Source organism: Fulmarus glacialis, unplaced genomic scaffold (genome assembly GCF_000690835.1).
Source record: "Fulmarus glacialis isolate BGI_N327 unplaced genomic scaffold, ASM69083v1 scaffold21193, whole genome shotgun sequence".
In the NCBI taxonomy this organism is placed as follows: Eukaryota; Metazoa; Chordata; class Aves; order Procellariiformes; family Procellariidae; genus Fulmarus; species Fulmarus glacialis.
The window spans coordinates 9,226-31,956 of NW_009202609.1; the positions used below are offsets into that span (position 1 = coordinate 9,226).

Below are 22,731 nucleotides of genomic sequence, written 5' to 3' on the forward strand. Positions count from 1 at the left end.
GATCAGGGGTTTCTGAATGAGTTTAATGTGTGAGTGTTTGTGGTCTCTGGAACTGGCGCCAAAATGTTTGAGTGCCAGTTAAAATATGCTGTGGAAAGTGACAGGGCCTGCTATTTGATCTTTAAACAAGGTGTTATAAAGTGGTGAAAAAGCATACGATATTCAAGCAGACTTTTCTAGAATCTTGTTGACATCTAAAAGTCAAGGTCAGCAAACATCTTTTTTGTGTCATTCAGGATTTGGGATTGGCAACATCACGTGGCAGAGGGAAATGCAAGAACCCCTCTTGTAGTTACGTGTATACAAACAGGCATAAGCCACGAATCTGTCCAAGCTGCGGATACAATCTTGCCAAAGACAGAGCTGAGAAAACAAAATCCCTGGTAAGGTTCAGAGTAGTTTGTCTTATCAAATGGCTATTGTGGGGTGGGCAGGGAAGTACCTTAGTTTGCAAGTGCCCGTGGGAACATGTTAATTTTTTTCATTACGGCAAGCTTTTCTAACAGAATAATGTCCTATTGAAAATACTTGTGATGATGTTTGTGCTGTCCAACTCCTGCAACAGTGGTGTTTCAGGCTGAGAATGAGACTGAGTGCACTCAGTTCTACCACTGGATGTCTCTGTAGCTTAAAAATGCTTACGATGTGTCGGTACATACTGGTGAAATCGCCCTAAAGTCACATTTGTTCTGTCAGCTTTGTTGGACTTCAGACTTCATTAAGAAACTCCCAAGTATGCTCTGCTTTGTGACCAGTTTGTGGCTAATGTCAATTGAGTTAGTACACCTTGTATTAGAGCTTCCTATTTTTAGGGGTTTGTAGTGCAACTTTACTTCCAGCCTGAATTTATTTGTGGATGTAGTATTTTTTTCTGTTGTAAAAAAGATGTTTTTCAGTTGTCTGCTCTTCTACATGGATGTAAATAATGAATTCTGGGGTTTGTTTGTTTGGGGGGTTTTTGCATTTGAAGTTTCAAAGGTCAGCTTTTCTCATGCAGAATTGTTTTGTTTTTTAAAAAAAAAAAAAAAAAAAAAGGAGCTGAAGGAGCTGTCCTGTTCTTAGCCGAAATGCCCACTCAGCATATAGACAGACTACATTTTAGTCTGTGTGGTAATATGACTCTTCCACTTGCCTTTGTTATTTTGAAGAACATAACTTTGCATAGTGCTTTTTAAAAAAAAACAAGCTGAAATGGCCTATGTGAAACTCACACACAAGCAGCTGTGTAAGGAACAGCAGTGTGCCTCGTTCAGCTTGCATTTTGAGAGGCATGTGGCTTGTCTCTTCCTCATTTATTTTTTTCTTATTTTCTGATTCTAGATCTGCTTAACATTCCTATCACACAGTTCATTGTTGTCTCTGTGCTTTTGGACTGATCATTTATCTCATTGCTAGACTAGACAGAAAAACAGGTTGAAATGTTGGCAGAGGAGTTTAAGTGATTAAACAGATTAGCCTGTTGATGTTCTCGCTGTTCTTTTGAGCCACATAGAGTTTCATTCTCCTGTGCTCGTGCATTTTGTCTTGATAGCATATGTGTTTTGGGGAGTGTGTGTCTAAGGACTATAGTTGATCAATTGTAATTGATTAGTGTATTCCGTACATCATAGCCCCTAGTTCTCATTTAGCACTTGTCTCCTCTAGCTTCTGGAGAGGTGTGCAGACTGCCGTGGCTGGCTGAGCATGTTATACAGGAGAATGTGCTTGATAACCTATGGAGAAAGGCAGTGACGATTGCCAGGATTATTGAAGTGTTTATATACCTGTTGATGTTGTCCTCACCCTCTTGATCCTCCATCTCTACACTAACACTCCAGTTTAGTGGCAAATCTGTGATGGTCTAGCAGTATTATAGGAGTTCCTGAAAGGCTGGGCTGTAATAAAGTATTTTTGGTGAAGTAACTTAGGGTTTAAGCTACTGTCTGGGGCCAATGATTGAGCATGGAGTAGAAGTCAAGTCTACTGGGTACAAAGGTTGCTGTGTTTCTGCTACCTTTTATGACTTCTTTGGGATTCTTAGTATTTCATCCCCATGCTTGCCTAGTTGAATATGTGAGTGTTTGACTTGCTTTCTAGGAGGTCAGTCCAGGTCAGTCTGATGTGCTGAACACCAGCGAGCCCTTAACCCCACCCCAGAAAGAGATCCAGCGTCAATCCACCCTGCAGTTGCTGCGCAAGGTAATGCAGATCCCAGAGAATGAATCGGAACTGGCCGAGGTCTTCACGCTCATCCATGAACTCAACAGTTCACGGCTCATCCTGTCCAACGTGAGTGAGGAGACAGTCACCATAGAGCAGACCTCCTGGTCAAACTACTATGAGTCTCCATCTGCGCAGTGCCTCCTCTGTAACAGCCCATTGTTCAAAGGGGGACAGAAGTAAGATTCTGTTTTAGACTTGTGACTCTTTCAACCTCATGCTGATACTCTATGTTAGAAGCATGCCTGAAATAGTGTTTGCTTTAGGCCCTGGTACTGAAGCTGGTGTAAGCTACATGTATATGGAAAGGGTTTAGCTGGTTAGCGATAAGCTGTTTCTGTTTCTCCTGTGCGGTGTAGTTTGTCATAGTTACCATTTCCATACAGCAGGAGAGCTTGATCAAAGAGTGACTGCTAAGTCTACATGTAGTTTTTTTTTCTTGAGACAGAGTCTTTTCATTCATCATGCCTTGTTTGTTTTCCATTCTGGTGTTTTGAGGCTGACAGAGGCAAACTTGTGGGATTATAGATGTGCATTATGTGATTTCCCTTTTCTCTCTCTTCCTGATCTGAATATTTCCTGTGTGGATCTTTTTGCTTATGATGTTTTTGTTCTTTTCATGGCTTAGCGTGGGCTTGAGTGAATCCTTTTTTGGAACAAATATCCAAATTGAAACCTGAAGGACTTTCAGAAACTACCAGTCTATAGGCTAGATTACCTTAACTAGATTTGTATAAAAACCCGTAGGATATCTCCTCACCGAGTCTGCCAAACATCCTCCTGTTGCCAAAAGCATGAGCTGAAAGGTTTCCCACAGCAAAATGTCGGGTAGTTTACTGTTGTGTTTCTTCAGCGAAAAAGATTTTCTTGATACCAATTATGGATGTTTGCTTTGGTCAGGCTAGTACTAATTGAGATTTTTCCAGCAGAGATACTTTTGATACTCAGTAATTTTTGCAAAACAGTGCTATCTTGCACCCTGTCCCTCACCTTGTGGCTTACCAACCTGTGCATTGTAAATCCTTGCTTCTATGCTATGCTGCTTTGCAATGCTTTGCATGTGGGACTCTCACATGTGCCCGCGTAGGCTCTAATTAAACCCCTGCCAGTGAGGGGGAGCTAGCTTTGACTTTGATTCCTATTTTCTCAGGTGAACAGCTATATTTCTGCCACTAGGGCACAACTGGCATTTTCCTGTCTGAACTTCCTCCTCCGCAGCTGCACTGTAGAGGAGCAGGCCTTTCTGAATCCTTGTGTGTGCAGGGACAGGCTGTCAGGTAGAATATGTTACTAGTCACCATTTGATGTCCCACAGCAATAGGGCTGACACTTCTCCCAGGGCAACTGGGGCTGTAGATTTTCTCTACCTCTCAAATACTATGCGCCCAACGTATGGAGCTGGAGAGGTGCTGTAGTGCTGTTAAAAGAATGTGATCAGTGACCTGACTCTACCTGAGGAATCCATTTTAAAATGTAACTTTTTTTTTTTCCTGGTGTGAAATGATGTGAACTGGCTGACATACTAATGAACTCATCTCAACTAGAACATTTTAAGTTACTGCAGGACTAGACTGAAAGACCTGTTGGCTTGATCTGACTCGTCTTTTGTTGTCTGTTACAGTTCCCTTGCTGGTCCTCAGGAGTGCTGGCTGCTGACAGCTAATAGATTACAGGTGGTTACCGCTCAGGTCAAAGTGTGCTTGAACCTGCAGTGTCTGGCCCTCCATAGCTTCACTGATATTTACACAGGTAGGAAAAATGTAAGCATACCAACTTACAGCATGACTACAGTCTAACCCCTTCAGAAGCCTTGGGACTGTATCAGGGCATTGCCTTTGCACAGAAAAGCCTATTCCCTGCCCCAGTGTATTAAACTTGAATTATTTTTGACTTGCACTATTCTTCTGCTTCTTCTGCAAGTAAATCTATATTTGTGAGGAAAAACACATATGAATGCTTTGATGAGGAAGACCGTGCCTTGCTTCATTGGTGTAGGTCTCCTCTGTGTAAGTGGTAAATGTTGAGCTCTGCAAGGCAACCCCTGAGATCATGTCAAAGACATCTCTTCAGAGTGCTGTTTCTCAGTGTTGACTAGTAAGACTTGAGTGACAGTCACTGTGGGCCTCCTGCAAGGCAGCTTGGAGCTGAAGAGACAGATTGGCTGCTGTTCCTTGTAGCTTTTTAAATTTAAAGGCAAGTCTGTGAAAGGAGCTGATCTTGCTAATGTGCAGAGGGAACAGTCACAGAAGCACTATCCACATGTTTCCGTTATCCTCTGAACCGTACTCATATGAGTATGTTGTGTATCAGTAAGGAATGTATTTCTTTGTGAGGAAGATCTGGAACCCTACAGACAATAACTGTCTTGTTTTAACTACAGGCCTTTTCAATGTGGGTAACAAGTTGCTAGTGAGCTTAGATCTTCTGTTTGCAATCCGAAACCACATTAAACTTGGAGAGGATCCCAGAGTGGCTGTTGGCAATATTCTCGACTCTGTTCAGGAGAAAACTGGTGGGTTTTCCTTCTTGTTTTTTACTTTAACACTTAGACCAAACTGTGACCTGCAGATGATTGTTAGGTTATAAAAAGGCAAAACTCACCTATTCACCTATGGTATGTTTCTCTTAAATCAGTTCCTAAATCCAACAGTACCTCTGTGACCAGTTCTTTGTAACAATTCTCTGGAGGACAGGTTTGTTTTTATTCTCAGTAGCAGAGTACTACTACCTCTCCACCAACTTTAGGAAGTAAAAGCTGTAACAGTGGCATGTTCTCTTTTCAGAAAAAAGCCTGAGCCCTGATGAGCAGGTTCAGCTCCAGGAACTGCTGTGCAATGGCTACTGGGCTTTTGAATGCCTAACAGTCCGGGATTACAATGACATGATCTGTGGAATCTGTGGCATAACCCCCAAGGTGGAAATAGCCCAGAGGAATGTGGAAAATGTCCTGGCACTAAAAAACATAGAGGTAGGCTTTTTACAAACTTCCATCCTGTTCGTGTTCAAAGCAGATCATAATGACTTTTGCTGACTCTGGTCTTCGTAATGCATGATAATGAAATGAGACCTTTATGAGCAGTTTTCTGCTGATGCCTGGCAAGAGGATGTGGCTGGAGTGGTGATGCCTGCACTTCCTCTTAGAAGTGTTGATGTATGATTTGGGGAAAACAAGATCCTCTGTCCCTGGACCACAGCTTTTGTCCAGCAGCCTCTGACAGTAGGGACCTTGGATGAAAGTTGCTGAACTTGGCCTTCTTCCTGTGACACGAAGGCATTCTTTTGTTTTCCCAACAGCAGTTTCCTTGAGGTGCTGTCTTCTCTAATGGGAAAAAGAGCCCCACTAATAGTATACATCATGTCTGGCTTTTATGTTAAATAAATGGTTTTGACTCTCACCCAACAAAAAGTGATTGTGGGGAACTGTAGGAGCCTGAAGTCACCGTGTTATATTTGGGCTGAGCACTCTTCTGGGTAATCCTCATGCCTTGAGTGAGGCTGACACAAAACTGTCAAATGGACTACGGTTATTTGTATTTGACCAGTGTGTTTCTTGCTCTTTCTAGTTTACTTGGCCAGAATTCTTGCCATCAAGTGAAGTGAATGTAGAAGACTTCTGGTCCACAATGGAGACAGAGGTGATTGAGCAGGTGGCTTTTCCCTCTAGCATCCCCATCACAAAGTTTGATGCCTCTATTGTTGCTCCTTTCTTCCCTCCACTGATGAGAGGAGCGATGGTGATCAATACTGAGAAGGACAAGAACCTGGATGCACAGCCAGTGCCAGGTAACTGCTGAGGTTGTGCTTATTAAGGGAGTGCTTTACGTGGCGGTGACATCAGTCTTTTGGTGATGTTTAGAGTTGAGAATTGATGATTGCATGACTCTTTAAAAGTTATGTCTGCTGAGAGAAGGCAAGGATGCTGGGGTGAGTTCAGCTGTTCTCAGGATACTTAGCAGCTTGAGCTTTGGCCTGCCCAGTGAAGCTTGAGTGCAGTGGTGGCTCTCATGAATTTGAGGCACAGGGGACATGACAGCACTGCACCCCAAATGAGATATGGTCTGACTGCAGGGGGATGCATGCACAACTTGAATGCCAGTCAGTATTTGTTTCATGTTAGACTGATACTTGGGCTATGAAAGCTGCAGGCAGTGCTTGCTATCTCAGTATCCTGATCTCAATAAAGGGTGAATAAGTTTTTACAGAACTTGAAAAAAGACTAGGAGATGGGTGTCTTAGCCCTGATCAGTGTGGTCAACATTCAGTATATCCAGGGCATTGACTGCATGTAACAAGAAACCATGAGATGAATGAGCTCAGATGTATGAGAGCTAAATTAAGTTAGCACCCTGGTTCCCTTAACAGTTTAGGTGTCAGGTGTAAGAAGGAAAACTGGCTTTGCAAGCTTAACAAGCATATGAGTTGGCTTTGCAGACAGGGCAAAGAGTTTTAGAGAGTTGAACTGCGGAAGGACCACATGGGCTTTCGTGGAAGTGGAGCTCCAGAGAAAGAACCAGGGAGGAGATGTGAAGGGTAAGCCTGGAGCTGCTCAGTCCGAAGGCTGCAGTCACATTTCTCTGTGCTCTTCTGTCACTTGTTCATCCTCACGTCAGTCCAACCAGTCATTTAAAGGTTAGAAACGACTGGATAGACAAGTGCTCATGGAGTCTGCAGCTCTGCTGGGCTTGGACTGGTGACCTCACTAGCGAAGGGTTCAAGAGAAGTGTGGGCTGTGACCCGCTTTGGAAATAGGACTATTCATGGCTTTCTCTTGCTGGCAGTTGGTTGTGCGGTCTCTGCTTCTGTAGTCTTCAGAAGAAATTATTTTGGTGACTTCCCTTCCTGAGAATGAGCGCTGAGACTTGTTTCCTGCCTTTGCAGGTAACGGGAGTGCCTTGGTGAGGCTCCTTCAGGAAGAAAACTTCAGGCTTGAGCTGATAAGCTCTTACAGTGAGGAAGAGCTGCAGAGCTTTCTGACACAGTGTGGCATCCCCTGGGAGGCTTCAGATACAAAGGTAATGGCTTGTTTGCCCACATACAAGCCTGCAGGAGTGGAGCTGTTCTTCACTGTCTTTCCCTCATTCACACTTGCCATCCTAGATAATTAACTTCTTAGGGATGGGTTAGAAGTGAGTGCCTGCAGATTATAGGATAACTTACACATGGTGAAATAAATTGAACCTTGGTGGGCTAGAAGAAAGGAAGCCTGTAATTACCTTGTCACAGGCTCAGCATTGTGTAATTGCTTGTCAGCCTCATGGTGCTGAGTGCAGGATTAGGAAGTTATTGGATGAAGTGCAAATTAGGATTTGAGAGACCTTGCCTGCAGCCTTCTCCCTCTCTGGAGGAGTCCATTAATTTTAGCCACACAGAGACTTTCTCTGGGTCTTTTGTAGGACCAGCTCTGCTACTCCCTCCTGGCTCTCTATGAGTTTGTACAGAATGGGACAAGCATCACACAAGCCTCTGCTTATCACACAGGAGGGAAAATCTACAAAGTGTGTCCACATCAGGTAAGGAAGGCTGGAGTGAGCAATGTTTTTTCTTACCGTGCTATTCACTATTATCTGATTTACCAGTGTGGAACTCCCTCATTAGATAGAAGCAATGGAGTAGGCCTATCTGAGCCTTGGGAATGAAAGACACTGCCTCGGGGGCTTGGAGTATGAGCAGTCCTGCAGGAGATTTCAAGATCGACTAGTGATCTGACGTCTGGTTTTGAGGTTGCTGCTGAGGTGGAGTTGAAAACCCCCTCTTCCTGAACAAGATAAAGTGAATGTGTATGAGAAGGAAACAGAGTATCTTTCGAGAAAGTAACTGTCTGGTTACTGTATTGTCTGGAATACTTGAAAGGAAGCTTAATTTTTTTAAGACTGTATTTTTTTTCCATAAGTTTTCATTTTTATTGTGCTGTTTGGTGTTAATCCTTTTCTTTCCAGGTTGTGTGTGGCTCAAAGTACATAGTAAGAGGAGAAAATGCCCGGGATCATGTGGACTTGTTGGTTTCCTCACGACACTGGCCTCCAGTGTATGTTGTTGATACAGCCTCTTCAGTGGCACTGTGTGCAGACGTCTGCTGTCCTGGCCTGACTTCCCAGATGTGGGGGAAAAACCAGGGCTGCTTCTCTGACCCCATGGATCCTCCAACGGTTAGTTATGTCCACCTTTGCACTCTGCTATGCCAGTCCGATATGGAAAAGTTTCAAGTGAGATTTAAAATAAAAAAAAAAAAATTGAAAAAAGTATATGTAACCTGCATTGTGCCTCGAGATAACTTGACCTGATAAGTGTCTCCTGACTCACAGCTTTGCCAGTGCAGAGCTTCTGAGCATAGGGGAAAGCGTTACGTGTTGCTTGGGGCATTGTATTAGGTTCATGCTCCTTAATAGAAGAGCTGTGCTGGAAGTGCATTGTAACAGTTCAAATCGTGAACTTTGGAGCATGTCGCTTATTTTGACACAGCAACTCAATTCTCTCAAACTATTGCTATTACGTGAGAAATGGGAGAGGAAGAGGGTTGCTAGTGCCTTGGGATTATCTCTGATTATACAAGTGAGGAGGGTGTGTACAGAACCACTTTGTGGCACTTAGGGGAAGCCTGAATCAGTTAGCCCTCCCTCTGTCCTGGGTCATAGTGCTGGTTGGAGTTCAGCCAAACAGTAGTTTTGTCTTGTTCTTAGCTGTGGGAAAGTTGCTTCTTGTTCTACCTGGTGCGTGTCTCTCTCTCTCCCAGTATGTGTCCTGCCCTGAACTCCTAGACCAGCACTACAGCGTAGATATGACTGTGGCTGAGCACTCTGTTCAGCACCCAATCACCAAGTCATCGGCACGCCGAATTGTTCACACGGGTTCGGAGCAGAACAGCCACCGAGATCCAACGGCTCGGCATCACTGCATCTCCCTGTGCCGAGAGCTGGAGCCTTACAGCGCCATCATCGCTGCTATCAACGACAGCAAAACTAGCAACATCCGCCAAAGGCCCATCACCTTCGAGAACGCCACGCACTATTACCTCTACAACCGCCTCATGGACTTCCTCACCAGCAGGGAAATTGTGAATCGGCAGATCCAGGAGATTGTACAGAGCTGCCAGCCTGGGGAGGTGGTAATTCGCGATGCTCTCTACCGGCTCGGAGTGGCCCAGATTAAAACAGAAACAGAAGAGGATGAAGAAGGGAAGCAGGGGGATGATAGAGGTTGCTGAGTAACAAAACAGTGTGTTGGTTTCTCTCTCTGGTGGTGTGGATGGGTGGGCTGGGCCAGCTTCTGCAAGGTTTGGGCAGCTGTCTGGCTTGAGAGGTTTTTTTACAGGTTGGAGATGTGATGCCGGTGGCTTTGACTGCTGTTAATGACCAAAGAGCTGTGTGCTTCCATAGTGTCATGATAGCTGTTGCGAGCATAGGTCTGTCACTCCCCTTGCTGAAAGCTGCAGCTGCCTCCCGAGGTGTGCGATGGACCCACTGTTCAGTGGTGCGAAATGTTGCCCTCCCTGCAGCTGGCCAGTGGAGAAGGGAGAGGCATTTCTGGTAGTGGGGAGTACGCGTGGTCAAGCGCACAGGTTTTTTAATTCTGAATCTTGCTTGCTGACTTCTTTGTGCATATCGGTGGCAGGGCTAGGGGTGTGGGAGCAGGCATGAAAGGCAGACAGCTAAGAAGATTTCCCCCAAAATGTTCTGAATAGATTAGTTTAGGACAATCCTCCTTGGAAATCTTGCAGAGCTTTCATATGCATTGGCTGCAAGGAGTCTTTAGTCGAGGAGGAGGAAGGGCCGTGCGGCTTTAACGTACCATATCTGGGGAGCTTCCCTGGAGGCTGCACTCCAGGATTGTGAGTGCTTCAGCTGCAGAAATTTTCTAGAATTGTTTGTCCCTTCACGTGAGCACTAATAATTTAGAAGCTGAAACATACAGAGAGTGACAAGTGTTCTGTATGCTAAGGTAAGAATTGACCGGGCAAGGCCCAGGGGAACCAAGCTCGTTGGAGGGCTGTATGAGTGCTGTGTAAGGTGGTGGCTGTGGAAACGGGGAGGACACTCAAAATTTCTGTGCTGTCCCCCTGCACACTTTTTTTTTTTTTTTAGCAGTTTCATTCTTTTCAAGGACTTGCATTTCTGTTGTCCTGCCCTCAGAACAGAATCACAAAGGCTGTCTGTGGGGTCAATAAGAAACGATGAATGCAGTGTCACCAGAGCGAGCAGGGTTCGGTATTCCACCCTCAGAGGAGGCGCTGGGAGAGCTGCATCCACGTGTGCAATCTCAGCCCTCTGTCAGGTGTCATATTTGCCCTGCCAGTGTCCACAGAGCGCTGCGTGGGTTAGAGAAGTCTGAAGCTGCCCAGGTTGCTTTATCAGCTCCTTGAGAGGAGTTGGGCTGAGACCTCTGCCCCTGCAGCATGGCTGAAGAACACCTGGGGCTGCGGCTGTAAAGCTACGCGCGTTGTCTGCCGCCGGCTCCCTTTTGCTATTGCTGGTGATGAAGGTGAAGGTGGGTGGATGCTTGGTGTGACCCGCAGAGGAGAGAAGCAGGATGCTAGACTGCTAAGCTGCCATCCAGGGAGTTTATTTTGTCTGAGTGAGCAGTGGGAAAGATTCAGAGGCTTGCGGTGTGATTGAAATCTCCCTTCTGTGAAGGGGAACCTATTGAGTACCGTACTGTTAAAGTAAATGTATTAAGTCTGAGCAAATGCAGTAATTATGGCTTGGGGTTTTTCTGTTAAGAACATTAACTTATTATAAGAGACATTAGTGACTTTTTTCAGTCAGTGATAAAGTTTAATAAATTATCTCCAATTTTTGGGGTGAAACTGTGGCCAAGTGACTTCTTTGTGTACAAGTCCTGGAGGACTGCAGTGGGAAGGGCACAAACACTGTGTGCACGTACACCACGATTCCAATCTGCACTGCCATGGTGGTGGGGAAAAGCCTGGTATTCTCAGAAGCCAGGTGTTCTGAGAGGAGCAGCTCAAGAAATTGCTTGGGCCACCTCACGAGAGTGTCAAATAAAATTATCCTGCTAAATATAGCTAAGGTACAGTTCTTGTAAGTGGCAAGAAAGTAGCTTCTGCAGATGGTCGACTCCCCTGGCCTACCTGCTCTTGTTCTGCAGTTCCCTGCACGGGGCAGCTCCTGAGGTGACTTTCATAGGAGAGCGTCTGCAGCAGTGACAGTAACTTCTCTTCAGGATGTGTTTAATTGCCTGGGCTGAAGCTCCAGCTGCACCTAAGCCATTGCTACAGGAGGTTCTGCTGCAGAAACTTGAGTCTCTGGTCAGCGGGGCCCTTCTGCCTCTGCCCTGCCCTCGGCATTGCACTGCCTTTCCCACGCAGAGTGGTGCCATACGCCTGTCTGAAACAGTGACTGTTGTCGGATGTCCCACTATCACAATTGAAATTACCCCCCCCATTACATCCATGCAGGGGGACTGCTTCATTTTTCCTAGTTACAGACAGGCCAGTCAGAGCAAAGTGCTTTAAAACCTTGCTTTTAATAAGTTTTTGCATTACACAAGATTGAATGGTTTTGAGAACTGGTAATGAGGAGTCTGAGGAATTGGAGCAGAGTTGCAGGGTGATTGGATGGGCCAGTGCATCACCCGTGCTCTGATCCGTTCCCCTCTGAGAACAGTCCTTAAAGCCCTGGAAGAGACTTGTTTTGTTAAACATCTTATTTTACTCTTTATAATGCTGACAGATAGAAATACATTAGCTTTTTATTTAGTAAGGAAGAATGAATCACTTGGTGTTAGCATAAAACCAGGTTTAATATAATGAGGTTTAATATAATGAGCTGTGAGCAGAATGACAAAGGCCACCTGCCATACAGTAGTTGTCTCGCTGTAGTTTGCCTGAGCCCTTTCAGTGCTTGTACCTGGAATACTGATCCTTCACCCACCGAGTCAGGTGATAGCTACACAGGACCGGGTGGCTGTGGCATTAGTAACCCTGAACAAGAGCTAGATAAGAAGTAAGTTTAAGGGCATTAGGCCGTAGCTTATGAAAAAAAATTACTTCAGCTGTACTATTAAAAAATACACTCAGGAAAATATGTACAAGAACATATTTGTAATCATGACAAAGGCAGTGATTGCTACATGTTTAATAATTCAGAAGTTTTGTAGGATATGTGTTGTTGATCATTTCCAGATCTGTTTAAGCTGCCATTCTTTCCTGGATTGGGATTGTGTTCAGTGCTCATGTGGAAGAGCACTGGTTACTTCTGTATTTTACCTGAGAAATAACCACCCCTCTGTCCTGTTACTGGGGCACTGGGGCACAAGTTCACATAACCCTGGGGTTGTGTCCTTGGCTCGCTTCACTCAAACACTCCCTGCAGAAGCATCAGCTGCAGAGAGGTAGATTGCATGAAGAAATGTAGAGGTTAATGCATATTTAATGCTAAGTAGAGGCTTTACCTATATCTAAACACTCACTCTGCAACATCCAGGGTCAGACTGACAAAGGGAAGAGAGCAGGACCACCAAGAAAGAGGGCTGCTTCTGGTGTGTGGAGCAGTTTCAGCTTCAGGACTTTGTTCAAGATGTGCTCATAAAACACAAGGGTTCAGTCATGTTAGTGACTTTTGGAAACGTCTCACTTGGCTGCAACTTGTATTTAAAAAAAACTACAAAACCCAAACACCACACAGCCACCACCGGTGGGTGGGGAGGCAGGTGACAGGGACCTCCTGTACCTTGTAGAGATGGAGCATGTTATCATCCTAACAGCTCGATGCTACACTTGAGATAAGACCTGAGGGACCCCATGGTGAGTCTTGGTTTTGAGTCACTCCAACGCTATCCTTTCAGTGAGGGAGTCGGTAACACTCATACTTCAGAAAGCACAGAGAGGAGAGCCAAAGCAGAAGGCATCTGTGTCCTAGGGCAGAGCAGAACCGTGCACTCTGCAGAGCCAGGAGGACAGGGATCTATCCCAGGGCAATGGTACCAGCTAACAGAACTGATAGTTGTTGCTCTTGAGAAGGGGCTGGCCGCTCTCCTCTTGCTCGCAGGACTCCTCACAGCAGCCAGAGGTATCGCAGCCACTGTCTTCCTCAGCAGTGGAGGGGAGGTTGGTGTAGTCCTTGAAAGCAAAAAAAAAACCCAAAACCCACCCCAAGTGTGTTTCAGTCTCTTCAATGGTGTACGACATCTGTTTCTGCGTGGATGACCACCTGGGGATGCTAACTCAACACTACCCTTTCCTGTGCCCACAGGGCAAGGCTAGCTGGCAGGTCAGGCATGCCCGTGCTTTTGTGGAGATGCAGGACAGCTAGTCACGAGGCAGCGCACCTTTTGTCCAGCTGCACACCAAACCCAGGGGAATGGGGCAGGGCTGCTGTGCTGGTAGTTGTATTGCTACCATAGAGGTTGCTGCAAAGCAGCTGTATTTCTTTGTCCAGCCTCCTTTGGTCATGGTGGGGAGTGACTTAACCCTTCAGCATGGGGAAATCTGGATGCCTCTCTGCACTTTCCACTAACACTAAACTGCTCCCATCAGTTAAAGGTAAGGGACATCACCAGGAAAGTCCAGGAGCTATGTTCATGTAGTGGGAAAGCACGCTTGCCTTCCCCCTTTTCCTCTCCAAACGTCCTCACCTGCTCCTTATGCACCTCCAGTTCTTTCTGAATGAAGCAGCCGATCTGGTCAAAGGTAGGTCTCTGTGTGGGCTCCAGGCTCCAGCATGCCTGCATGATGCTGTACCTGCAGAGCCAAACAGGGACAGGATGGTTGCACTGTGCTGCTGCAAAGCCGCTGCAGGGTCTGCACCCCCAGGCTCTTCCCTGCAGCACTTTGTATTTCAGGCACACAGTGCTGAGCAGTCCCTTGTCTTCCTGTCTATAAAACCCCTGGTCAGTGCACGTGCAGTGCTCCAGGGAAAGGTGAGCACAGACGTGGATAGAGCAACGTTCTTTAATCTGTTAACAAGGGACTTCATGCCTCCAGTACTTTTTTCTTTAAGCTTAAACTCATTCCCCTCCTGTAACCTACTCAGGCTTGTCTTCTCACAGTCCTAGGGTCAAAAGTAGCTGGCTGAAAAAAAAGAAAAATCCACCAAGTTCAGGAATGTAGACATACAACGTGAGCTCTCCCATCTTCCTGTCCATAAACAGGGGAAATATTGGATGGAGCATCATAACTGACTCCTACAGGAGCAAGGAGCAGCCTGGTGGGATCTAACCTGAACCTCAAGGGCAGACACACCTGGGAGCAGCAGGCAGACCTGTGAGCAAGGTCCCTGTGCCATCTCCCTGCCTGCCCCCCATGAAGTGGCTCCAGCCACTCTGTCACCCATTGTGTGCATCTCAGTGCATCCACTCACATTTCCAAGGGAGCGAAGTCGGGCCTGGCCATCTGATATCCCTGCTTCACCAAGCTATAGAACTTGCTGTTCACCACCATGCCGGGATATGGACTTTTACCTGTGACAGTAACAGGAGCAGAGGTGGCTCTCAGATCAGAGGCTTTAACACTCCAGCCTTGTGGGGTGAGAAGAGGCAGCCTGGAGCATCGTCTGAGCCAGTGCTACTCATTCTCAGGGAGTTTTGAGTTAGAGCAAATCATCCAGGATCCATCATTTTTGATGGTCCCTCTGGAAGCATAACACAGTGTTTTATAGCCCTGATAAAAACCTAGATTTTTGTCAACCTTCCTCCTTTCTTGGAAACTTTTCTGCAGAGACATTAGGGCAGTAGTAAGCCATGGAAAACAAAAGAGGTTTACAAGCTTGCTTCTTTCTTACCAAGGGAGAAGATCTCCCAGAGAAGGATGCCGTAAGACCACACATCACTCTGCACTGTGTAAATGCAGTCAAAGATACTCTCTGGGGCCATCCATTTCACGGGCAGTCGGGCCTGGAAGAGCAAAGAGTCCTGCAGACTGGGACAAGCTGGCAGCTTACACTACACCGTTCTTCGTGCTCCAGCCGCACCCTACCCTTGTACCATCTCTTGTCCCCATTTTAATTACTTACATTGCCTTTTACAACATAGTTTGAGTCATTCATGATATCACGGGCCAGGCCGAAGTCACAGATCTTGGCTACTCGTCCATCTGATACGAGCACATTCCTGGCTGCTAAGTCACGGTGGATGCACTGGGGAGACGAGAGTGCAACTGAGACCCAGCCAACATCCTCCAGCAGTCCCAGCTAATTCCCTACAGCCCAGCCCTGTCACCAAAACAACACTTATAGGGGCAAGGGAAACACGTACGGCTTGAAAAGCCCCTGTAAGAGGCACTGTGTTGTGTACAAGGAGTAGGGGCTCTCTTTCAACCACTTCATTTGCAGTGCTAAGACATGGTGCCATTTCATGCCATGCCCTTAATCACTCATGGGGCCATTGTCTTCCCCATGGGAGGAGGCTTAGAGCCAGGGGCTGTTGACACTGTGCCCTCATCTCTGAAACAGTCATACGGTTACTCTCTGATACTCTAAATGAGCCAGCTCTGGCAGACAGCTCAACAGCCACTTTCAGTTCCTTGTCCCTTGGGCAGTGGGGAAGCTGCCAATGCGAGAAAGCTTCACATCAAAGTTCCTAACTTCGTGTAAAAGCTGGAGAGAAAATGTTGAGACTAACACGATGCACAGCCCTGGGTTCCCCCCTGTAACACTGCCCTGCTGTGATGGCCTGCCTGGAGCCCATGGGAGACAAAGGCTCTGAAGGGAACACTAGTCACTGTGGCCCAGCATGTCTGAACCCAACAAATGGAGCAGAGAGGCCCATTTCCAGCAGCAGCTTGCTTGAGCTTGGCCACCCCATCCAAAAACATCCCGAGCCTAGTGCAGACGGGATGGCTGGTGCCTGCTGGCTGGACTAGTGTTTCCCAGCTGGGGTGCTGGGGACAGTCGTCCTTTTGGCACTCACGTTCTTTGATGCGAGGAATGCCATGCCCTGGGCCACTTGGCTGGAGAACTGTAGCAGGTCAGAAAGATTGAGGGGACGGAGATCTTCCCTGGTTTCATCTTCTTTCTCTGAGATTCTCCCTGAAATTCAAAGCGAAGTTTTAGAGTTGCTGCAAACCTGGTAAATAATGCAAGCTATGCTGTATCCTGGTTTTCTGGGGCTAAATCAGACAGGATCGCCAGAATAAAGAAATCATAAAAACACAGGAATGAACCTTTAACTCACCCCTGGCTTGCGCAGAATCTGATGACACTGAAGATGATGATGATGATGACACAGGCCTCATTTCAACATATGTTTCCAAACCCTGGCTCGAAAAGCCGCTGTCACTGAGTCAGAAGCAACAGGGATGGAGGCAGGCTGTTAGCAATCCCCCAGCAGTACCTTCTGCCCTTCTCCACATCCACTGAGAGAAGAAACCACATCCCTGCCTGCAGGAAGTGGCTTAACTAGAGGCTTAAGGGCAAAGGGAAAGTCAACATTGAGGCTGATTCAGAAAGGGGACCTAGGTGCCCAGAGGTATGGGGCTGTAAGTACTGCTCCCTTTTTGTCAAGGGACTGCCCTTGGCTGTTGGGGAGTGCTCAGCCTCTTGTCCTACAAAACCCACGTGCCCAATAGAGCAGGAAGCCAAAAAGTTCTGCTTCCAGATTGTGGGAGGGCAGACTGGATTGAAACCTGGATTTATTGTGGGATATTCAATGACTTCTGTCAAAGACTTTGAAAAACTTGGAACTGTAACCAAGTCTAAACATAAGCAACCCCAGTGGCTTTTACGTTCTGGTATTCTGCAAGTCCCCAGACCTTTGTCCTTAATCTCTCCCCAGCACAGCCCTCTGCACACTTCTCCCAGCAAGTACCCAGGCCCTGCATTGCTCAGCCCTCTGGCCACCACAGCTCTGCTTTTACCTGCGGATGTATTTCTTTTCTAGGTCAACGTTTTTGTAATCAGCAGCGCTGTCTAAAGAGGTGTCCAGCGCAGAATCCTGGATAATTATGGATTCAGCCTTCTTCCGCAGGAAATTCAGCAGATCTCCGTAGCGACAGTACTCGGTGATCACAAGGATTGGGCCTGGGAGAGAGGCAGAAAGGGTTGATTAAGAAGTGATGTTACTGTGACCTGTCCTGAGGATTGCTTTCCCTGGGAGGGGCAGCAGAACCCACACTGCACATAAGCATGTCCAGAAATGGCCAGCCCACAGGCCCTTGTGAAGTTATAGGTTCAAAAAAGGCCACCGAGCTCATTAGCTATCTCTGTTGTGAGACTGAGGAGAGGCAACAGCCTCAGAGGAGCAGGCCGTGGGAGGGGTCCATGGGGGAAGCAGGGCTGTGGGATCCTACCTCCATAGGTACATGCTCCCAGCAGGTTAACAATGTTCTCGTGGTGTCCCAAGTGACTCATGATCTTCAGCTCAGACATGAGAGCCTCCTGCTCATCTGTGTCTGCTGATGCTGCCAGACAAGAGGAAAAGGGCTGTGTGAAGGATTGAGGGAGGGACAAGGAAGAGGTGATGGGGGAGGACAGAAAAAGGTGTAGACAGAGAGACGGAACAAAAGGAGGAGACACACTCAGAGAGGAAATTGTGTCCTCTGTCTGTGCCTCTGGCCATGTGCGTCCACAAAAATGACAGTAGCACGATTCCAACACCAGTACTTATCACAGAAACATCTAAAAAAGTAGATGTTGCAGCTTGGGAGCACCAACACATGTGGTGAACGCACACTACATCCTGCCCAAAAGGAGCTTGGGGGATTTCAGCCTTTGCAGGTTGCTCTGGACTTACACTTTAGCATCTTCACAGCCACTTTGAGGACCGAATCTTCTTTGCCCAGCCCAAAAGCGGTGGCTTCTACCACTTTTCCAAAGGCTCCTGCTCCAAGAGTTTTTCCTGCAGAGGGAAAAAAAAATGTGCTTATAAGATGCTTTATAGAAAGAGATTGAGCAGTTGTCCTGCACGCAGCCTTGAGGAGGATGTCTGGTGGATGGGGAATCCTGCTGAGCCCAGACAAGATGACACATCCCTTAGTCAAGAGCTGGTTAACATCTGAGGGGAACTCTACTGCGGGCAAAGATGATATGAAAGAGGCCATGTCCAAACATGGGCTCACCAGCTCTATGCATTAGGAATGACCCCAGATGCAAGAGGAGGGACATGATCCTCTCAACCGTCCTTGGAGCAATGGAGGGCTGGAGGGAGGTTGTACCCTAGCATTTGCCACCCTGTGTGGAAGAGGGCAGCAAGGCCTGGTTGAGGATGTTGCTGTAATGTCTGGATGCAGCTTTGGATGTTGTCCAGTTGCTTTGGCTCTGTGCCTTGGAGCATTTCAACTCTGTGGTGAGCTGCATGCCATCAGGCAAGCAGCAAGGAAGGTTTCTTACCAAACTGGAGGTTATTCCTGGGAAACTCCCATTTTTCATTGTATGGCAGTTGAGTGGGATCAATAAAGATGTAGTTATTCCCTTCACAGGCCTCAATGATCTTCCACCGCACCTGGTACTTGGGTTTCTATAAGGAAGAGACTCCAGTTATTCAATGTTCCTCAAGTCCTGAGGGTTCCCCAGTGCCAGCATGCACTCTAGCTCTCACCCTGCAGGCATAGAGGGAAGACTTAGGTTTCAACCCACCAAATATTTCTTGCTTTGAACCTGGACTGAGTGAGAGAGGCTTTGTCTGGACAGCCTGGTCCTTTTGCTGTTACAAAGTCCCCCCAAGTCGTCACCCATGACTGAGGGAGGCTCTCTTGCCTCTTCCGCTTAAAATAGCCCGTTGCCCTCACTTGAGATGGCAAAGCTGGGAGAGCCAGCATGTCCCACCAGACCAGGGACTGAGCCATGCTGTGTCTCCTTCCCTGGTACCCTGGGTTGCTGAGCACAGCAGAACGGTGGAGCTGGCCCAGCCCTGCTTCCCTTACAGGGGAAAAAAAGAAATGGAGAAAGAGAAGTAAGAATTTCTTCTCTTTTCCACAAATCTCACGGCAGAAGTAACCAGGCAAGGACAGAGAGAAGCAGTGCTAGAGCCCGTGGGCAGAGGCAGTTGCCAGCTTGTGCTGGGTGTTGTCATTCATGTTGGGAGGGCTAGGGAGCCAGGCTGGAGGCACAAATACAGAGAAAGACAGTGAAATAGCTTGGCATGAGAATACTGCATGCGGCCTTTGCTCCTGTACAAGGAGACAGGCAAGGACCTGCAATGAGAGTGGCAAAGGTGGTCTCAGGCCCATCAAGACAGACACAGGGAAACATGGGTGGAGTGACCATGGCTGTGATGAGTCACCTCATGTCCCAGCTACTGGGAGGTGTGTGCTGAAGTGCTATCCTCACCACTTCCCCTGGATAGTTGCCGAGAAGGATGCAGAGTATGGTAGGTGCTCAAAGCCAGGTTAGCATAGGCATGAGGGACCATAACTGAGGCAAACAGATCTGCAGTTTTGATGCAAAGCATCTCTTTGTTTTCTGCCCCACACTGCTTCTCTTTTCTTTGCCTGAGAGTTGAACATCCATGCCCATGCAGGCTGTTGAAAAAGGCCCAGACAGGATGCTCCAAGCAGCACAGTTTCTAGTGGAGTTCCCTCATAAAGAATGCCACATGCACTCAGTTTATTTGCTGTTGCCTGCTCCCAGAGGTTGAGCATTGCTGCTTTCTGCTCCACGATTCACCTAGCACTGCAGCAATCAGCCATGGCTCAAGAAGCCCATGGCTGAGATAGATAAGATTATTTATAAACACATCCTGCTTCTCTTGGGTTTGCAAGGCCTTCCTAAAAGCTGTTTCTTCAGAGCTGTGCTTACATAGCCATCCACCTCTCTCTCTCTGTGTCTCTGGACTACCGGCCAAAGACAGCTCTGCCTGCAAAGCTGTAGGCGCTTGTTTGGGAGAGGGCTGTGCTGGGTCTTCTGACAACCAGCACCAGAACTTTGCTGCAAAATTTAAAGCCTTGATAGGCTGTCAAAGGAAGAGTGCCAAAAGGGAGAGCTGAAAAACAGGGGATTTTCACCCACTGATGAAGCAGAGCTGGCTATTGATTGGTACAGTTTAAGGAAACAACCCAGAAGGAATCCAAATACTGAAAATGAGTCCTGCAGAGAAAATGGGGCAAGTTCTTGTATAAAAATAGTGACCAAGTCTTCCTGGAGACAAATGCCTTCTAACGTCATCCTGTTTCCCCATAAAGACAGCTTTTTATAAAGCAGGGAGGAGAATAAAAAGTAGATGAGAGTTGCAAACCACTTTTTTTTTTCTTCCTTAATTCACTCTGTGGATTCATGGTGACCAGGGCAAAATCAGCTGCAACGGACAGCATGGAGTGAGCACCTTTGGCACCAAGAAACTGATTGACCTCTGGGCTACGAGACTGAGGCACCAGGGTAGGAGAGGTGTTAACACACTGGGTTTGGTGCACAACTCTTGCCCTGCAGCAGGAAACTCCTGGGGAAAGTTGGGAGGCAGTGGAGATGAGGGAGGTAGCTTGCCTGGTACCTGCAAGCTGAATGCTCCCTGCCTGTGGCTGCCAGCAGAGGCAGTGTGGTCTCTGAGGCTGGGCAGGCCTTGCAGCCCTTGCTATGCAACAGGGAATCTGACCTGGTTGTACTTGTAGAGGAGGAAGAGGAGTAGGAGGAGCAGCAGGACCGACGTCCCTATGCAGGTGGAGAGAATGGGGCTGAAGAGCTTGTTTGGGGGGGCCATGACATTTCCTGGAGGAGCAAAAGAATGGGGATGAGTAAAACACACCTGTTTCAATCCCATCTCTGGGAGCATTTTGCCCAGCTGTTCACTTAGGCTTCCCCTGTATGCAACACAACCAAGCACTGGCCTCAGAGACACCCAAAAGAGCTGCTGGAAACTGAGGGAAGTTCTTGATATCAAACTCAAGGCTGCAATGGTTCCCCCTACGCACCCCAATTTCTACACAAAGAGCACCAGCTGCAGGTCAGACTGACTGGGGAGCAAGATCTGTGCATCAAGAACAGGCCCATCAAAAGATGCAACCCTTGGACTCCAGTGGGCTGAGCAACAGCAGTTGCAGTTATAAGGTGTTCATGGCATGGCTCAGCCTTTGGCACCAGGCTATGCCCAGCCAGCAATTCCCACATGGCTCCTAGGACTGGCAAATGCCAAAGCATCCCACCTCCTGTGAAGACAGAGGGCTTGTGGAATCTATTCCACCTCTCTTGCAAGACAGTAGGGATATACGTATAGGAAGATGGGCCCCCAAAAGCCCCCAAATCCTCCCCCACTCTGCCATGCTACCAGTTTGTATCTTACTGGTGATGGTGAGTGAGTGAAACATGTCAGAAGCGTTCCCCTCTCTGTTAATGGCCACACAGCAGAAGGTGAAATTGGGACCCAGCTCCTGGAACGGGACAACGCTCTCCACCTCCACTTCTTGGAAGGGCAACATGTTCACCACCTGGGGACTGGAGTTGTTCAGTAGCAACCTGTAGTCCTCATTGTATCTGCAGAGATACCAAGCAGGAGAGAATGAGTGTTCCTCTGCAGCACGGTTGCTCATAAGTGAAGTGATGCCTGTATCAGGAGACAATAGGAATTAGGGTTGCAGCTCTATGAGACATGTTTTACTCGCTGCCCGGTTAAAAGACCTTTCCCTGAACATCAAAGCCCTGTATAGACAGAGTCTTAACTGCCTTTATGTGGCTAGAGCTGTGGCAGCAGTTCCGTCCTTGAACGGGGCTGGTACTGAGACACAACCAGCCCTGTCCAGGCAGCTACAGTTGCCTCCCATCACACTGTAGCTCAGTAAGACTGTGCTCTGCGGAGCCTCAGACCTGTGGAGGTCCTAGAAAGATTATTAGGACCAGCCAGGATGTAGCTCTACAGCAACCTACGCCAGGGCACTTCTCCAAGGGACCCACATGTTCCTCAGAAAAGCATTGGGAGAACATGAGTCACAGGTGGTTGAACTCTTCAAGCTCAAGACTTCAGGAATAGTACCTGCCCCCTCTCCTCAGACAGTCCCCAAGAGCTTCTTTTTTTAGCAGGGCAACACCCCTGTTGCTGTTACTGAACAGGCTCTGCTATATTGCCTGTAAGCAAGCTCACGTGGTGCTGCTCAGCAAATGCCAGCATAGCAAGGGCAAGTGCACACCTTGGAGGTGCTCAGTCTCCTGGGTATTTCTTACCTGTCAGAGTGAATGGGGCACTGGTACCACTCAATGCGTGGGGCAGGGTAGCCGATGGCCATGCACTGAAGAATGCTGGAGTCATTGGCTGGCACCTTGATTTTGCAGACCCTTGGAGGAGCTGTTGGGGAAGGCAGATAAACAATGAATGCTATGACCAGAGGAAGAGCACATTCCCTGTGCTCTGATTTACTTTCCATGTGTGTGACAATAAAACACCAGAAATCCCTGTGCTACGCATCGGTTTGGGCTGGGTCCCAGATGCAGTCTGGCTGTGTGTCCTGTGGGCACTGGGCTGGAAGCACCCTGGTACCTCAGCCTACTTGCTGCCAGCTGGGCAGCAGCCCCAGGGCAAGCAGGGTGAAAGAACGGGCAATGCCAAGCACTTACATTTCACAGAGATGCTGAAGGTAACTGATGCATTGGTCTCATTGTTGAGGGCATAAAATGTATAGAGACCTCCCTCTCCGTCCTGCAGGCGGGTCAGGCAGGGGGTGTT

At 47.5% G+C, this 22,731-nt stretch overlaps 2 protein-coding genes across 2 annotated transcripts in view; one reads left to right on the forward strand and one right to left on the reverse strand.

Annotated features, from left to right (window-relative positions):
- HMGXB3 (HMG box domain containing 3) overlaps positions 1-9,400 on the forward strand; it is a 17,895-nt gene extending 8,495 nt beyond the window's left edge. The window contains exons 10-19 of the mRNA XM_009574360.1: positions 237-383; positions 2,077-2,378; positions 3,821-3,948; positions 4,580-4,711; positions 4,983-5,167; positions 5,763-5,982; positions 7,078-7,211; positions 7,593-7,709; positions 8,136-8,345; positions 8,930-9,400. Coding sequence (XP_009572655.1) covers positions 237-383; positions 2,077-2,378; positions 3,821-3,948; positions 4,580-4,711; positions 4,983-5,167; positions 5,763-5,982; positions 7,078-7,211; positions 7,593-7,709; positions 8,136-8,345; positions 8,930-9,400 — 2,046 coding nt within the window. The remainder of the gene's footprint in view (positions 1-236; positions 384-2,076; positions 2,379-3,820; positions 3,949-4,579; positions 4,712-4,982; positions 5,168-5,762; positions 5,983-7,077; positions 7,212-7,592; positions 7,710-8,135; positions 8,346-8,929) is intronic.
- A 3,551-nt stretch (positions 9,401-12,951) lies between these two features.
- CSF1R (colony stimulating factor 1 receptor) overlaps positions 12,952-22,731 on the reverse strand; it is a 19,885-nt gene continuing 10,105 nt past the window's right edge. The window contains exons 8-22 of the mRNA XM_009574361.1: positions 22,623-22,714; positions 22,233-22,353; positions 21,358-21,548; positions 20,674-20,786; positions 18,477-18,603; positions 17,881-17,985; positions 17,438-17,548; positions 17,006-17,168; positions 16,313-16,427; positions 16,060-16,164; positions 15,165-15,287; positions 14,934-15,045; positions 14,514-14,613; positions 13,789-13,894; positions 12,952-13,273 (exon numbers count right to left, since the gene is read on the reverse strand). Of these exons, the coding sequence (XP_009572656.1) occupies positions 13,142-13,273; positions 13,789-13,894; positions 14,514-14,613; positions 14,934-15,045; positions 15,165-15,287; positions 16,060-16,164; positions 16,313-16,427; positions 17,006-17,168; positions 17,438-17,548; positions 17,881-17,985; positions 18,477-18,603; positions 20,674-20,786; positions 21,358-21,548; positions 22,233-22,353; positions 22,623-22,714 (1,816 nt within the window). The 3' untranslated portion in view covers positions 12,952-13,141. The remainder of the gene's footprint in view (positions 13,274-13,788; positions 13,895-14,513; positions 14,614-14,933; positions 15,046-15,164; positions 15,288-16,059; positions 16,165-16,312; positions 16,428-17,005; positions 17,169-17,437; positions 17,549-17,880; positions 17,986-18,476; positions 18,604-20,673; positions 20,787-21,357; positions 21,549-22,232; positions 22,354-22,622; positions 22,715-22,731) is intronic.